At 46.2% G+C, this 17,651-nt stretch overlaps 1 protein-coding gene across 1 annotated transcript in view; it reads left to right on the plus strand.

The window, feature by feature from the left end:
- The window catches only part of LOC124556403, a 692,955-nt gene that overhangs the window by 540,698 nt on the left and 134,606 nt on the right, over window positions 1-17,651 (plus strand). The window contains exon 10 of the mRNA XM_047130364.1: window positions 17,490-17,639. Coding sequence (XP_046986320.1) covers window positions 17,490-17,639 — 150 coding nt within the window. The remainder of the gene's footprint in view (window positions 1-17,489; window positions 17,640-17,651) is intronic.

The raw sequence follows: 17,651 nt of genomic DNA on the forward strand, positions 1-17,651 counted from the left end.
TCAGTCAATGATCGGTCAGTCGGACCAGAGGACTTAGTCCATTCCATGTAAACACAGCCCACACCATTAGAAAGCAACCACCAGCTTGCACAGTGCCTTGTTGACAACTTGGGTCCATGTCTTCGTAGGGTCTCCGCCACACACGAACCCTACCATCAGCTCTTACCAAATAAAATCGGGACCCATCCGACCCGGCCATAGTTTTCCAGTCGTCTAAGGTCCAACCGATATGGTCACGGTAGGAGGATAGGGGTGTAGTGCTGTTGGGAAACGCACGCGTATCGGTCGTCTGCTGCCATAGCTCATAAACGCCAAATTTCACCGCACTTCGTAACGGATACGTTCTTCACAAGTCCAACATTGATTTCTGCGGTTATTTCACGCAGTGTTGCTTTCGTGTTGGCACTGACAACTCTACGCAAACGCTGCTGTTCTCGGTCCTTACGTGAAAGCTATCGGACACTGCGTTGTCTTTAGTGAGAGACAATGCCTAAAATTTGGTATGCTCGTCACACTCTTGTCACTGTGGATCTCGGAATATTGAATTCCCTAAAGATTTCTGAAATAGAATGTCCCATGCATCTAGCTCCAATTAACATTCCGCGTTCAAACCCTGTTAATTCTCGTCGTGTAGCCATAATCCCGTCGGTAAGCTTATCACGTGAATCACGAGTACAAATGACAGCTCCTGTCGCTGTCGCTCCATTGTCGAGCTCTCCTTGCTCGTCATGTTGAGCAGTGTAAGCATAAAAAGGCTGTTCCTGCTGTTCCTGTGGGGAAGAAAAGAAAAGAACCTTACCTACACGACTTGTCCTTGGGCGAGGTGCTAATGATATCCCGTGTCGGCTGAGAAAAAATTATTCTCGCAGCAGATCAGGCCAATGTGATGCTGGCCTGTGATGTGCCTGGTGGCCCAGGCCACGAGCGAGCCGGTTGCAGGATACCACCTCCTCCTCAAAGAACGATCTAGCGATAATCCTGAATCTGTCCTGCTGGAACGGGATGTTCGTGCAGCAGGCGAGTAGAATATTCCCTCGAAAGAAGTAGAGTGGTCTTCAGAGCTCGATTCTGGATCCTTTGCAGCGTTGCGATGAACGAATCTGCGGCCTTTCCCCACACCACAGTTGCGTATTCTAATATTGGTCGGACCAGTGTTAGGTACAGCGTGGTGCCCCGTTGCGGCTGCAGTGTCGACTACGGGATCAACAGTGGGTAAAGAGAACGAAGGCGTCCTATGCCTCTGCTTCTGACGTCTCGGACATGAGGGGTCAAGGAGAGTCTTTGGTCTAGGGGTCTTGCTCCGTGGAATAGGTGTTCCCAGGATTTCGACTGGCGAGAGATCTGGCGGCAGCATTTTTCAAGTGAGGACCACTGCCTGGCTCTTCGCTGCGTTGAATTTCAGTCGCCATTTCGTTGACCACGAACCCAGGGTGCCGTACTCGAGTTGGAGACGGCGTCGCATCGTGTGCACGATTATGCTGCGTGTGTTCAGCGCTGTAGCATCGGCATAGAGTGCCAATTCGAAGCGCGCCATCCGCGGGATTTCGGCAGTGTACAGTGAAAACAGCAAGGAGCCGAGCAACGACCCCTGTGGCACCTCAGCACGTATCCGTCTGTCTTTGGACGTACCATCGTCTGCCCTGACGTGGACCGTTCGCTCTGCTACGTAGGATCTGAGGAGGACTGCGTGCGATGTCGGTATCCCGAGTGCAAGAACTTTGTAGACGAGACCGCCGTGCAGGACGCAATCTAACACTCTGGACATATCGAGGAACACTGCCCCAAGGTATTCTTTTGTTTCCAGTGCTCTTATCGCCGGCTCTACCAGTCTCAGAAGCTGGTGAGATGTAGAATGACAGCTACGATAACAAGACTGCTCGTCTGGAATAACACCCTCCTGAGTGACGTGTTCCATCAGCCTTTTCGCGTACAGCCTCTCGAAAACTTTCGAGAGGTAGGGGAGTAGGCTGACGGGTCGGTAGCTGGTGACCTGGCGTGGATCTTTGCCGGTCTTCTGGGTAGCCACAACTTCAGCATGTTTCCACGTCGCCAGGTACCTGCCTCTGCGAAGTATCTCGTTGAGGACGTCAGCTAAATGCTGGTGAGCTCCTGGTGAGAGGTTGGTAGAATATTTCGTCGCTGCTTTCCTGGTGCTCAGGGAACGCAGTTGCACCGTGACTTCTTCCTCTGCAATCGTCTCGATTGCGTCTTCTTCATTCCTAGCTGCTAGGAAGATCGAAAGTTGCTCGTCGACCCGACGGCTGTGTGGTTCATCCACGACATCGGCCACTTGCGTGAAGGTTGCGGCGATTGTGTTGTCCAGCACGCTGGCTTTTGCATCTGGCTCACTGAAGTATTCGATGCCGACTTTTAGCGGTGGTATGCGCTGTCGGGGCCGCAGTAGGTTCATCACGATTTTTCAGGCGCTGCCGTCGTCTGGGTTGAGCGTGGACACTAAGTCTGCCCACTCTCTCTTCCTATGTTCTGCGACTACTGCCTTCATTCCCCGTCGCATGCGGTTGACACTGTGTTTGGTGTCGCGTTGGCGAGTGAGCTACCATTCCTGCAACGGTCGGTTCTTCTCAGTGACAGCTGCCAGGATGTGTGGCGGTAACTGTTGCGAGAAGTCTCGTGGTCACTGCGGTCGTCTCGGAATGGACGAATTTGCTGCTCGTACTGTCCTTCAGTTGAGGAAAGGCTGCGTCGGCTCCTACTACTTCGGGTTTAGCCGCCCCTTCTAGAGATTCTACCCTGGATACGATCGCAGTCCAAGTTTCTGTATCTTTGACGCTGATCTGGAAGGGAGGCGCCGATCACGTCCATCTTATAGATGACTGAAGCGTGGTCGGATGATAGGACGTTCCGCGTTTTAGCGTACCAGTACGTCAATTGTCCGATGACCTTCAGTAGTGCGAATTCGATCACATCTGGTTGACCTCGAGCGGAAAAGTGCGTGGGGTCAAACGGCCTCAGGCAGACTGCGCGGTTTCGACGAAGAACGCGGGAGAGCCGACGCCCACTGGCGTTTGTTAGGGGAGATATCCATTCAGGGTTTTTTTGCAATGGAATCCCCCACAACGAAAAGTCATCCCTCCAGTGACAGCAGAGAATTGAAATCTGCCTCGTGCATCGGTCTATCGGACTTCCGCTATACCGACACGAAGAGAATCTTCTCGGCGGTGGTGCTGACAGCCACACCCGTGGCCTCCAACATGCCGAACTCCGGCAGGTAGACTCGATGATGTCGCAGCGGCCTCTTCACGTAGATGGTAGTGCCACTCCTGTGGGTGGCTCTGTCGTCTCGGTAGCAGCAGTAGTTCGCTGGTCGCACGTTCACCCCGGGTTTGAGGAATGTTTCCTGTACCAGACAGGTCTCAACATCCTCGTCCCGTAGGAATTCGCGAAATTCGCCCTGCTGGGGACACAGTCCGCATTGAACGTGCATATAGTTAAACCACGGATATAGGCATTATCCATGGTGTCCTTGGATTTTGACGTCGTTGGTCTGGAGGGCCGCCGTTGCCTCTTCGATCAGTGCTGGAATTTGGCTCATAAGCTGGCTCAGTGCCAGCAGGAGTATATTGAGCTCGCTGGCGTCCGTTTCGGCGGCTGCGACATTCTTCGTCGCTGGGGTGCTGTCCGCACGTGCGAGGTGGTGCGTCGCTCCATCTGACGTCCGCGCCCCTCTCCTGCGGCTTGTGGCGCAGTTGACGGCGCAGTCTTGTAGTTCGCGGGTGGCGCTTTCCCCCTGGCAGCTGCGTCCTGGAGGACACGCCTGGCGGCTCTCTTGTGGCGGAAGGCATTGCAGCACCTGCAGCTTGCCACATGCGGCTCCTTACAGTTGCAGCAAGTCGACGGGTCTTCCTTCTTGCTGCACTTCCTGGTCTGGTGCAATCCCGCTCACTTCGTGCAGTGAGCTGGCATGTGGCAGTAACGTGCCGCATGGTCCATGCCTCGGCAAGGGTAGCACTGGGCTCTCCTACCTTTTGCACAAAGGGGCTCAACCTTCACCGAAAAGTCCGCGACCTTTCCCACTTCGAAAATTTTCCGAGTTTCGATGTTGTCGGCCAGGACAACCAGGAACAGAGGGATGTTCCTGTGTGTCCTTGGGGTACTTCATCAGGCCTGTGGAGTGGACTGGGAAACCCTGAGCAGCGAGCTGCTGCATTAAGAACTCCGGTTCCATCTTCATTGGAAGGTGGCGGTAGACCACCTTCAACTGTTTCTGCAGTTCGCCGTTGTGTGTGAAACAATGCCATTTTTTTCCCCACAAGTTTGATGAGCTTGCGGTAGTCACCGATACTCTCCGGTTAGACCTTCCACAGGTAGGAGTCTCCCTTGCGAACAGCATCGAGATTGGCGCTGGAGTGAAGTTTCTCGTGAAAGTGCGCGTAGCCTGCTGACCACCGGATGGTGATCGCTGATGGCGAGACGGTTTCTTCAGCTGTGGCAGCATCGTCCCGCCCTCTTCGGCTGCCTCCGGCATGACACCATGCAGGTTCGCAGTCTCCACACCAGACGGTCCCACTTGATGGAGCTCAACGACTCCGACAGTGTGCTTCCGGTCTGGAGCGATGAAGCCTTCTTCGTAGGGTTGACGCGGGTATGCGTCACCTCTCCTCTTCGGCCTCTTCTTCTGCTGCTTTGGCTTGCTGGGCTGGAAGGGAGAGGATTCCTCTATGGCTGCGGTATTGCGGTTCCGCGTGGTTTGGGACATCTCCGTGTCCTCTCCCGGAACGGGCGGTCCGTCCCACCTTCCTTCGGTGGGCCTGCTCCTGCCGCACCGGTCACGGTCGCGGTGCGGCTGTCGCATCCACGCCGGGCGCGCCTGCGGCCGGTACCACTGTTGCTGTCGCATCGGGCGCGGTTACAGCCGGTACCGCGGGCTCGTTGCCAATCACAGGCAGCAATTTGCGGCCGAGTGGCGGCGGTGGTCAGCGTGCTGGTGTCACTGCTTGCTGTGTACCTGGTCTTCGCCATGATGAGATCCTCATCCCCTGTGAAGCGGTACAGGGTGTCTCCAGTGCTGAAACGGTGCATAGCAACTTCACGACGGCATTGGCAGCCATGGCCGCCTCAGTCGCTCAAAGCGGTCCTCGCCAACTTCGCGGGATTAGAAGGCTGGGAGCAGGGAGGCTGCGCTGGCAGAAAAGTTTCCGTTAAATGCCGATCCCCCACACCCCTCGTGTCGCAAACGCGACTTTCTCTTGGCATCTCAGGCGTAGATTTGGGTCTTCCCTTGAACACAACACCTTTACTTTCTAAATGGTTCAAATGGCTCTGAGCACTATGCGACTTAACTTCTGAGGTCATCAGTCGCCTAGAACTTAGAACTAATTAAACCTAACTAACCTGAGGACATCACACACATCCATGCCCGAGGCACGATTCGAACCTGCGACCGTAGCTGTCGCCCGGTTCCAGACTGTAGCGCCTAGAACCGAACGGCCACTCCGGCCGGCCTTACTTTTCATGAATGCACAATAGTTCCACTCTTTTGTGAAGGGGAACGACACGCCCTTGTCGATCAAACCGTTGGGAGTCCCTAATCTCCCTGCACTGTCTACACCCAGAGGTGGTAACCAGGGCGAGATGTCTTCTTCCTGCAGAAAGAGAAAAAGCGGCGGGTGCCTAGATTCCGGGGCGTTTTCGGAGGAAACAGTGGCAAGCACTCGTGAGCGTGTGTAGTATTACCCCTTTCGCGGCGCGGCGCTATGCGAACCACAGCTTATTCGCGATTATCGCAGAGCGATTGTCCTCTGGGAGCTAACCCGACGTGATCCGCAGCGCTAACGGTCAGCGAATAAGTACAAACGGTAGCTCCGCCAATGCACTGCCCTTTTATAGATTACGTATGCGATACTACCGCAATCTGTATGGGATGATATCGCTGTCCCATGACTTTGTCAGCTCGGTGTACAAAAGGCGCGAATAGCGTCTAACGTTAAATGATCACGAAGGACGAGGAGATGCCGTGTACCCATGTAAGGGAACGTTATCAGCACCTGAAAGAATTTGAAAGGGACCTCTTTGTACGTGTGACTTTTGCCAGCTGGTCGAATCGTGCAATATCCAGCTATGTGGGGCATTCAGATGTGACAGGGCCTGATGTTGAACAGAGATGAAACTCAGAGGGAGACAATTACGGACTGTATTGTGGGTAATCAAACATTTCCAATTGAAAACGATGCAGGAGCAACTTCATTGCCCCTGCAGAATGCGGCTGAGAATTGTCTTGAAGAAGAAAACACACTACAGTTACGTAATTTTGGCTGCATAGCTTCAGGCGAAATTTCTCATCAGGCCCTCGTACTTGGCGGGAGACACTATTGCTCTAGGTACCTTTATGTGCTCCCTGTGTGCTCAGAACTAAAAAGAACTACGTAACGCGATCGACGGGCATACTAAAGACACTGCCCAACACACCTGTCCAAAAATTTCATCAGGTTTTCACAGTGGTTTCCATTTCGCGACCGATCGTTCCTTACTTTCCGAATAACCCTCGTATATACTGTTGATGTTTTCAGCGAACTATAAGTGACAATCAAATGAAAACCGAAGACCCGCCACAACGGGACCATGGAATGGTCCCATTCAAAACTAATCATTTAGACATTTATCCCACTGACTGACTAGACGATCAATTATTGCTTCGTAGAACGCGGTCGGCCACTGACGAATCCGAAATCGCACCCACCATTACACTTCCTCGTCCGACAGAAACTGACGTCCACGCATACCATTCTAAAGGTCGCGAAAGATAGACGAGGGGTGTACGGAGGATGCTGCATTGTTTAAACCGCCGAATCGTAGAATTCGTCTGATGGGCAGTGTGGGGCGGCCGTTATCGTAGAACAGAATAACTCAGTCCGACAGCATTCCGATAGCCCGAGGGAAAACGGCAAAAGCAACAGTAGAAATACCCCATATCTTCCCCGCCAAAGAAATCCACATGGAAGAAATAAACTGGCAGACTTCCTTACACATCTCAACTCCATACACGAGAATATTAAGTTCACCATGGAGATCGAAACGGATGGGATGCTCCCTTTCCTAGATGTTTTAATTAGAAGACGAGCTGAGGACACTTTGGGCCACAGCGTGTATAGGTAGAAGACGCACACCGATTTGTACCTACATGCGGATAGCTGCCACCATCCGGCACAAAAGAATGGCGTGCTCAGAACGAGATCGGAGTAAGGGAGCCACAACTAAATCGTCACAGCGGTTACATCCTTAGCAGGGCATGGGAACCCGCGATCCACCGGATTAAGAAGAAAAAAGATATTTCCCAGAGTGTACCGACTTCGGGGGAGGAGGGAAGAATAACGAGAGCGGCGCTGGCAGACCCCCCCTGAACGACCTAGGACGCAGCGCCCAGACAGCGGGAGAACGGACGCTGTAACTGAAGCGCGCAGGGCGCGGACCGCACCGATTCATAGGAAGCGCCTGAGGGAGGAGCGGGAGGGGGATTGTCCTATACATACATGGCGCCAGCCCACCGCCGGCCAGTACATCAGCGCACCTGAAGATGGCAACGTGGTCGATTGCTGAAATATTGTGTCCTATGCACACTCATACCAGGCTGTTCATAGGAGATTTATTTCGTCATAAAATACGCCTGGAGAAATTAAAGAATCACAGATTCATAACTGTTAACACAAGTTCCGGTAAAGTCATGATGACATTCTTCTTCGCCTGCAGGGGTATTCTGCTCGTCGAGTTCCTCGAACGTGAAACCACAAACATTGCGCAGCGCTATGGAGATACTTTGCAGAAACTGCGAAGCGTCATACGGTCAAAACGTCCAGGAATATTGTCGGACAGAATCATCCTGATGCAAACAACGCCCGCTTCCACACTGCCAATTGGAAGGAGGCTCTGCTTTGGTGATTTCGTTAGGAAACACTGCAGCATCCTTCGCAGAGCTCGAATCTTCCACCGTATGATTTTCTCATTTTTGGCGACGTGGAGAAAGACACGCGCGGACGTCGGTTTCAGTCGGACGAAGAAGTGCAAGAATGGTAGTAGTTATGGATCCGTTAGCAGCCGACCGCATTCTACGAAACAGGAATTGAACGTCTTGTCTCTCAGTGGGATAAATGTCTTAACGAGTGCGGAGTTTACTTTTGAATGGAACCATTCCTTTGTCCGTTGTCGCGGGTGTTCGTTTCCTCATTTGACTGCCCTCATAACAAAGCCGAATTTACCTACGCCTTTCTGTGCCGTCGAACATCTCCAGTTGCATAACTAGCTTAGTGTCCTGTCCCCTTACCACATTAAGCTTTCTAGTATAAAGTACAACGGATATCGAAGTTTAGTGCCATTCTCTACGTACAGTTTATTACTTTCTCGAACCAATCGCTTTTCTTCGTTGTACGCTTCCAGTACATTCCAGTAAGTAATGTTTTTGTTAATTGAGAATGAGATTTTCACTCTGTAGTGGAGAGTGCGCTGATATGAAACTTTCTGGCAGATTAAAACTGTGTGCCGGACCGAGACTCGAACTCGGGACCTTTGCCTTTCGTGGACAAGTGCTCTACCATCTGAGCTACCCAAGCACGACTCACGCCCCGTCCTCACAGCTTTACTTCTGCCAGTACCTCGTCTCCTACCTTACAAACTTTACAGAAGCTCTCCTGCGAATCTTGCTGAACTAGCACTCCTGAAAGAAAGGATATTTCGGAGACATGGCTTAGCCACAGCCTGGGGGATGTTTCCAGAATGAGATTTTCAGTCTGCAGCGGAGTGTGCGCTGATATGAAACTTCCTGGCAGATTAAAACTGTGTGCCGGGCCGAGACTCGAACTCGGGACCTTTGCCTTTCGCGTGCTCTACCATCTGAGCTACCCAAACACGACTCACGCCCTGTCCTCACACCTACCTAGAGCAAAGGTCCCGAGTTCGAGTCTCGGTCCGGCACACAGTTTTAATCTGCCAGGAAGTTTTTGTTAATTATTTGACAGGTTCTCGTTTGCTTCTCGTCCTAGCATATAGTCTTAGTCAATGAGAAGAAAGCTTTTTATCTCATGGTTTGAGACCAAATTTCTTTAGTACACTGAACTGCCTATTCCCTTCCAGTCAAAAGATACCCTTCTATTCGTAGAGTAAGAGGGTGTGTCGTTGGATCATCACGAAGCATAAAGTAAATATCATCTTTCTCGTCTCACCGAAGACCGTCTCTCTTGTCGGTTCAGTTACGGATAACGTGTTACTTAGAAAGCCAGTTGTGTACAAAGTCCCGTGCGAGTGTGGTTTATGTTGAGTAAACGCACGAACCATTCAAAAATCAGCCGCTGTATGGACTACGATAACATCGGACACTTTGCCTTCTTTATGCTCTTTGTGGGATTCGGTTGTCAAGTAAGGTATCAGAACCCATCTGATGAAAGAATTAATCGCTATGGCGGCTTCATTATGAACAGAGTGGGGAATCGTAAGCTTGCTATAGTCGGTTCTCAAAGACAGGGGTACTGTGCTCATATCGATGTTACATGATACTTCTGATCAGAATGTGTCATCCAGATGTGCTCTATAATTGGTACGCAGTCATTACGTTGCACATCTGTGGCATCCTAGTATAACCTCTCCAACTCTTAGTGTCTGTGATCGTATGCAAGTTGGTTCATTGGTTGATATGACGGACGGAAGTGCTTCACGGTCTCCGTATCCTTTCCTTACGTCAAGGCACTCTCGCTGCTCCATGTTATACTGTACACTTCTCGATCAGATACTTCTCAGCCCGCCACCAGATGGTGCCCTGCCGCCAGACACGGCAACCCATTCGTATTGCCCTTGACCATTGAATCTCAATATCTTATCTTTATGGTTCTTAGTGGGACTATGGTCTATGGACTTGCCAGGACCAGAATTCTCATTTACACAAAAAAGACATCAGTCATGTTTTATTGTATTTTAATACTGTTATTTTATTTGTTTTTCACTGTAAAATGTTTGTGGTTATTCTTTTAACATCGTTAGTCTGAAGAGCAGAAATATGGTTGCTGCCAGCTCTCCCTGCTCTCTTGGAGGGAACTAAATGAACACGAACAACAAAGGAAAAAAACTGGAAATACACTTTTACTATTGTACTGACAGTCTTGCGGTTTGCCCCGAAAATAACTGGACGTTTCGCGGCAGAAATACTATGAAAAGAGAAGTGTTGCTTCCTTCTCCAATCTGAAAACTTCACTGATCAACAATTACGTCGTGAAAATATTCATTGTTGTTGATTATATAGTCGGAAATATACTAATAATACAAGAAGCTGATTTCAGCTCCTGCCGGAGCTTTCATGAGAGCTTGCCATCTAGCCTGTGCCGCATTAATCTAGTGTCTTCTGTTTAATTAAACTTACCATATTGCAAGAAAGTGCGATGTCAGTACGAAAAGAACTGTGTGTCATACTTTTGGATTTACTGTGATTTATTGCTATTAAGAGGGAGCCTTTTATGCGTAAACCAAATCGGCATGTAGTCACTGAAATATGTAACAGTTACTCTTGATTCACCCGCAAACCAGTAAGTTTACTGTTATTTGCTACAGTACAAGGGAAGTCATTAATATACATCTTATGAAAGATCCTTGTATGAAACCATACGAACACCCTAAGTTCATTGACCGTGCTTATTTCTTGTTATGTGAGAACGAAAAGCAACTTTCGGCTATGTGCTGTCCAGATAACCAGTTCAGTAACATGCCTAAAGAATATAACATCTATGCTATGTCGCAGAAGATAACCAATGGACGCAGATTTTGTTTAATCCATGCCAATGGCTACCTTATACAAAAAAACGTTTTGATTTATGAATAGAATGGCAATTTGTAAAAATGAACCGCTTATGTGTCAGTATATTATACTCAGGGAAATAAATAATTTCTCAGTTGTACATTATATTTTCAAAACTCTCTGAAAACAGTTGTAAAAATTATCTAGACCTACAGTTATTAACATCATTTTCTTACTTCTGCCATAGAGATCTCGCCACTGAATTTTGGGAAAATATGTGCCACAGGAACAACTAAGTAACTGCTACTATTGATACGTTCTCACTTACTTACCCAGCGATCACCGTCCCTGTAGGCCATCCGCAGCATCAACAACAGTCTCCACCCATTCTGTCTTTTGCTGTTGCCTCCTCCCAACTGACTACATTCAGAGCTTCCGTATCCCTCTTTAAGTCGTCTTCTGATCTATTTCTTGGCCTACCCAGGGGTCTTTCCGTTTTAATGTTGACAATGAAAGCTGGCTTAGGATATCGAGTGTTGGGGATACAGATTACGTGACCTGCCCATTGGAATCGTCTGCTCCTCCAATATTGTAAGACATTTGACTGATTCTTGCTCTCATAAATTTCATTATTCTTTCTTGCTCCCCAAGTATGCCCATTTGTCACCGGGCCCCAGAGTCTTCTCAAGGCCTTTCTTTCAAATGTTAGAAGCTTTTGCCTCTGCATTGTAGTTGGTATCCAGCCTTCTGAACCATAGAGGACATTGGGGCGCATAAAGGCAGTGTAGATTTTCATTTTCTCAGAATGTCATATGGCTTTAGTCTTGAATATCTCTCTGAGGACAAGTAGACATCTGGAGCTAGCAGAAATTCTTTCGTTTACATCTGTGAGTACTTGAACTGATCAACTGGCTTGAACTTGTGAAGTGCTTTTGTACATATTTCGTTCTGCCTACTTGCGTATGTACAGTTTTGTGTTTATTGATGAGTTGTCCTGTTTTACTTGCTGCTATGGCGATTTTTGTACATCTCCCCAAAATCTTGTTCACTGTCGCTCATTAACAGTATGCCGTCCGTGTAAGCAAATATCTGAAATCTGTCACCTTCCAATCGTAGGCCATTACACTGTTCAACTTTGCTCTATCTTACGACTTTCTACATGGTGAGATTAAACAGTGTGCACGACAGTGCATCTCTCTGTTTTAATCTAGTTGTTATGGGAAAAGATTGTAAGTGTACTCCCCCAGTTCTTACTGCCGCTCTCGATTCACACATACATACTCTAATCATTTCAGTGAGCTTATTTGGGATTCGGAACTTCTTCAGAATTCTATAGAGGCTATCTCGATGAATATGAATGGTTTCATAAGCTCTTTGAAAATCTATAGACAATACCTGGACTTTTCTATCGCTTTCCTACTACTGCAATAAATGACCTTTATTACCCACTGTTAAAGCCATTAGTACCTCAGAGAGGACTTCAATATGCTGAAATAAATACTTTTGATCATTCGCCCAATAACATAAAATGGCCGACAGATAGCGAAGCAAATTGACGAATTTCTACCTGGAAAAAAGGTTAACAAACACTAATCATGTAATGATGTATACATATCTTGTAAACTGACTCGTACAAATTAATTTCGATGAAAGAATCGTTCAGTTGATCTATGAAACATGTAACTAACCAACTTTCTCAAGAATCTGCTTAAGAGCAAACACATTGTCAGTAGCTAAATTGCTTGGACGGAATCCAGTCTAATATTCTCCCATGACATTTTCTGCAAATAGATTTAGATTTTCTAAGATAATTGTAGAATGGACCTTATACGCCCCGTTACGTAAACTGATTTCTCGGTAGTAAGAGCAATCTCTCTTTCTTCCTTTCTCTCATACAGGACAAGTAACAGTTGTCTTCCAGCTGACGACAGTTCAATCCCGCGTCCGGCCATCCTGATTTAGGTTTTCCGTGATTTCCCTAAATCGGTCCAGGCAAATGCCGGGATGGTTCCTTTGAAAGGGCACGGCCGACTTCCTTCCCCATCCTTCCCTAATCCGATGAGACCGATGACCTCGCTGTCTGGTCTCCTTCCCCAACCAACCAACCAACCATCTTCTAGCTGTCTGGTAACGTCTCTGTCTTCCAAACTAGATGAGAGTTTACACAACTCGATCAGTAGTCTGCTTCCTCCATACTTCAACATCTTTGCTTAGACCATATCCTCTCCTGGCGTTTTATTGCTTTCAATCTTTCGGATGGCTTTGACTATCTTCTCCACCGTGATGTCAATCTCTATCTCATTTGTTTCTTCTTAGTTTTCACTGAAACGTAGCTCTGGGTTAGGGTAGTTGAGTAGCTCGCTGAAATACTGTTTCCAACTCTCTCAGGCTGATTCAACATCCATAATCAAGTTTCCATTTTCGTCATTGATAAACTGACTTCTTGTGTTGATCTCCTTTCTTGATATTTTCACATCTTGGAAGAAACTCCTACTGTGCCGGTTTCGTCTATTCAGTTCCACATTTTCAATAATTTTTGTTAAGCATTTTTTCAGTGCTCTTGATGCCACTGTGCGATGTTCTACATATGGTCTAGATATATCTCCTTCAGTGTTTCATTACCTGCGTGTATAGCGGTAACTCACGTGCTTTCTTTCTTTTCTTAATCACATCTCTGCATTCTTCACTAAACCATCTTCTTTTTCCCCGTTTTTTCTTTCTACCCAGTGCATTTTTCGCAGAATCTGTCACGGCTGTCTTCACAGTGAGTCACACTTCCTCCACGTCTTCCTTATCTGCATTTTTAGTACTTTGAAACGGTTATTTGTTTCTAACTCAGATTCTTTACGTTTTTCTTCACTTTCTAGTTTTGCCACGTCAAACAGTAGGTTTCCATTTTTTGTTTTCTTACCAGACCTGAAATTTTCTATGTCTAGTTTCACATCTACCAAGAAGGTCAGTTACACACTCCGTTCCTCGTCAGGCTACGAAATCTTGCAACATATTCTTGCGCTGCATGTCTGTCACTATCATTACATGATCCATCCAGTGGATGGATACCATTCAGTGGGCCCTATGTTCCTAGATGAATTTCCTTACGTGAGAATGTTGTTGAGCTGATTACCAAGTTTTCTGAAGCTGCAAATGTTATCATCTTGAAGCTGTTATCGGTGGTTCCTTGTCGCTAATATGCAGTGCACAAATATTTACTTTTTTGTTTGGTTCCTTATCGTAATTATATGAATCAAAGACTTACAGACTTCATTGCCTACAATTCTATTCTGTTAGTTTCAGTAGTCCTATCTCCTGTTGTTCGCTCGAAATATGCGTTCTAAGAGAAACCTGCGTATATTTCAGTTTTCCCAGAATAGACAAGAAATGATCACAGAAAATTTGTAATGTTAGTAAGTCACCATTCTCTTACTTGTAGTAACTGATAACTGAGTCTTTATGTTTTTTTTTTCTCTGAGACTGCCCTTACTATACACCATATTGTTTCAATGTTATATATGTTAATGATATATGTTACGATCTTCCTGTACTTTCTGTTATGAGATGCAATTATTGCTCTTGATTGTACTGTAAGTTTCGATAAAATCTTTCATACATTGTAATAGCCTATATAAATGCAATGGAATGTAACATCCTTGCTGTGCTGTGCTGTGCTGCACACCTCCTGGCACATGCTTTTCAAAAGTTGAATAAATGATTCTACAAAAATCAGGGAAGTATTTTCAAATTTCGTGCATATCTGTCTGCTGATTTCCTTTTCAATACCTTCCAACACTGAGGCGAAAGTCTCATTTTCTCATATGACATTAAAACAAATTTGACACTGAACCTATTCATCAATGAGATTTCAGTCAAAATTTTATCCACAGCATTTCTGGTGTATCTCTGTATTCCTCTACATCTTTATTTGTAGTGTACAAGCCACCAGACAGCCAGCATACGTCGTTCAGCACAATCATTCACCCTCCCGTCCCCGGCCCCTCTTTCTGTTTCATTTCCGAATGATATACAGAAATAACAACTGTCAGTATGACTTAGAATTTATCTGAATTTACTGTATTCGTTATTCCCCGAGATATGTATAGGAAGAAGTAATATGTTCTTTGAGCGAGCGAGATGGCGCGGTGGTCAGCCCTTCAGACCCCAGTCCGGACTTTCAGACTAAGATTGTCTTTGGTTTCCCTAAACTGGTTAAGGCAGATGTAGGGATGGTTTCGTTGAAAAGGACACTGCCGGTATCCTTCTATATTATGCTCCAAATCAGCTTGTGCTCCGTCTCTAACGGCATCTACTTCGATGTGACGTGAGAGTCTAACCTCCTCCTGCCCTTCTTCTTGGAACGCGCATTCACATAATTTTTGCAATAATTTAAAAACTTATTGTCACCGTTATGAACAACATCACTTATGCTGAAGTCGAATTAGCATCAACGTGGCATTGTCGCGATGATTAAACGAGGCCAGGATGAAATGTGCAGCTCATCTTTGAATCTTCTCAACTTCATGCTTTAATCGTACCTGTTAATGGTCGCAGAACGATGTGAAATACTAGAGCGTTAGTCGTACGAGGATTCTCTATCTATATCCTCCGTGAGTGTGTTACATTTCAATGGAATTCTTACAATGAATCTGTTTTGCAAGTGGCTGTCCAACAAGACGTTTTGTCTAGTCGTTCCATCTTAAATATTCGTTCATAAACGCGTATTTAAAGCAAATTGATTGAAGGAAGGAGAATTTTTCCTTCTTTATTTTCCATATAATACCTCACAAGCCATCTCTGAAGCCATAATATATTATTACACTAGTGCTTACATCGCTAGCAAAACTTAACATAGTGTCATGTTCGCTCAGGGAAAGCTTGTAGTTCGAACTCAGGGATCTGTGTATCACAATCTCTAAAAAATTGATTCCCGTAAGTCAAACATTGCTGTACCGCACTCTGAAGTTTTGAAACATTAGCCTCTGAGAATGAAATGTTATCTTCGACATACATTGCAAATACTCCCGTCCGAAAAGAACACCCGGGAAGAAAATTTGTTTAGCATATGTCCACGCAAAGGGAGTCCCACTGTCTCTTCATTTCGAAGTTGAGAAACAAAAAATAACACAAGCGAGATAGACTTCTGGTTCACTGACTTTCCCCGACAGTATCTTGATGTTTCGATAAAATACTGGCACTATTCTCTAAGGTTTCTTTTCCTGTAACCTCTGAATGAATTTATTTAATTACAGTGTTGTAAACAGCATGATTTGTTTTATTTTATTGATAATGATAAGGAATGTAATCGACTGAAAAAGTATTAAAGATAAATAATGGCAACTGGATTCATTGTACTCCAGTACTGTCTTAGGATTCACACTTCCTGTAAAAACGAAATGATCGTATGGCATTCACTGACCGGGATATCCCGTTTCGGGGTTCGGCCGCCTTAATGCAAGTCTTTTTAGTTGACGTCACTTCGGCGACTTGCGCGTCAATGCCGGCCGGGGTGGCCGAGCGGTTCTAGGCGCTACAGTCTGGAACCGCGCGACCGCTACGGTCGCATGTTCGAATCCTGCCTCGGGCATGGATGTCTGTGATGTCCTTAGGTTAGTTAGGTTTAAGTAGTTCTAAGTTCTAGGGGACTGATGACCTCAAAAGTTAAGTCCCATAGTGCTCAGGGCCATTTGAACAATTTTTTTGCGCGCGTCAATGATGATGAAATGGTGATGAAGGACAAACACCAAGTCCCCTGCCGGGAATCGAACCTGGACCCCCTTGCGTGGTAGGCGGTACCGCTACCGCTGCGCTACGGAGGCAGGCACACTTCCAGTCGAAGAGCTTCGTGTTTTTTCTTCATAAATGATACAAAGCGGTCGTCTCATACATAATGAATGGAGAAACATTTCACAGAATCAGAATATCTAGAATTGGTTCAGTCACTGTATGTTTACAATATATAACATTCTTGAAATAAACAATCAAAAAACCTATCACTGTTTATGACGCTTCCAGGTACTGCATAGACGTAAGCGCACATGTACCTGTGCCATATGGAACGCCGAGTTAGCTGTCTCTGTAATTTCATTTTCATTAGCTTCTTTTTCGTTTCTTAGAGTAGCTCAGATACAACTAGGTGGAAATGAGATGAAAAGCTGAGGTTTTGCTTGGTCAATACGGCGGAACTTGTTTCGTCCAACTTCATGAAATACCTCGCCTGAGTGCAGAGAAAGCAATTTGAAACTTGAAGATAAACTCCAATCGTTATTCGTAAGCCCTTTGCATTCAGAAAGCATTACCTTCAACTAGCAGAAAGCAACAGGGGTTGCGTAGTATTTCTCTGGTTTCATACAGAAGAATTCAGCAATACATTTTTGTCCTTCTTAGCAAAAATCTAGGGAAATATTATACTACTTACAATGATTTTGGATAAGTTATTGAATCAAATGGTCTTGTTCGGTTCTCATAAGGACATATTTTAATACCTTCAGTTTATAAATTTTTGGAGAGATTTCTGTGTTTCAAATCCTACATTTATGTCTTACGGCTTTGAATTAAGCCTCACATTCTTATCACATTAAACAGTAGCTCAAGTCATTCAAAGTTCTGGTTTGAACATTTGTGCCTCAAACTCAAAAAAAATTTTAGACTTCAGATTCTGCACCTCTGTGTTTATTAATAAAGCTCTTTACCGGATATATATAATATTAATTTCCTTGAGTCTAGTGCTCGAACTGTCAATGGCACTGTGATCATTTCTTTTTTACAGTGAATACGAAGTAATTGAACCACTGCAGCCTGACGTTAAAGACTTTAAAACTGCTTCTGTGAAGAGCTGTGGAAGCAGCGAGAAAGCGGAAAAGAATTCCAGATCATCGGCTGAAGTTGTTGTCGTCAAGCCAACATCGTCAAGAGCGAGGTGAGTTTATGA

This window comes from Schistocerca americana, chromosome X, assembly GCF_021461395.2.
Source record: "Schistocerca americana isolate TAMUIC-IGC-003095 chromosome X, iqSchAmer2.1, whole genome shotgun sequence".
In the NCBI taxonomy this organism is placed as follows: Eukaryota; Metazoa; Arthropoda; class Insecta; order Orthoptera; family Acrididae; genus Schistocerca; species Schistocerca americana.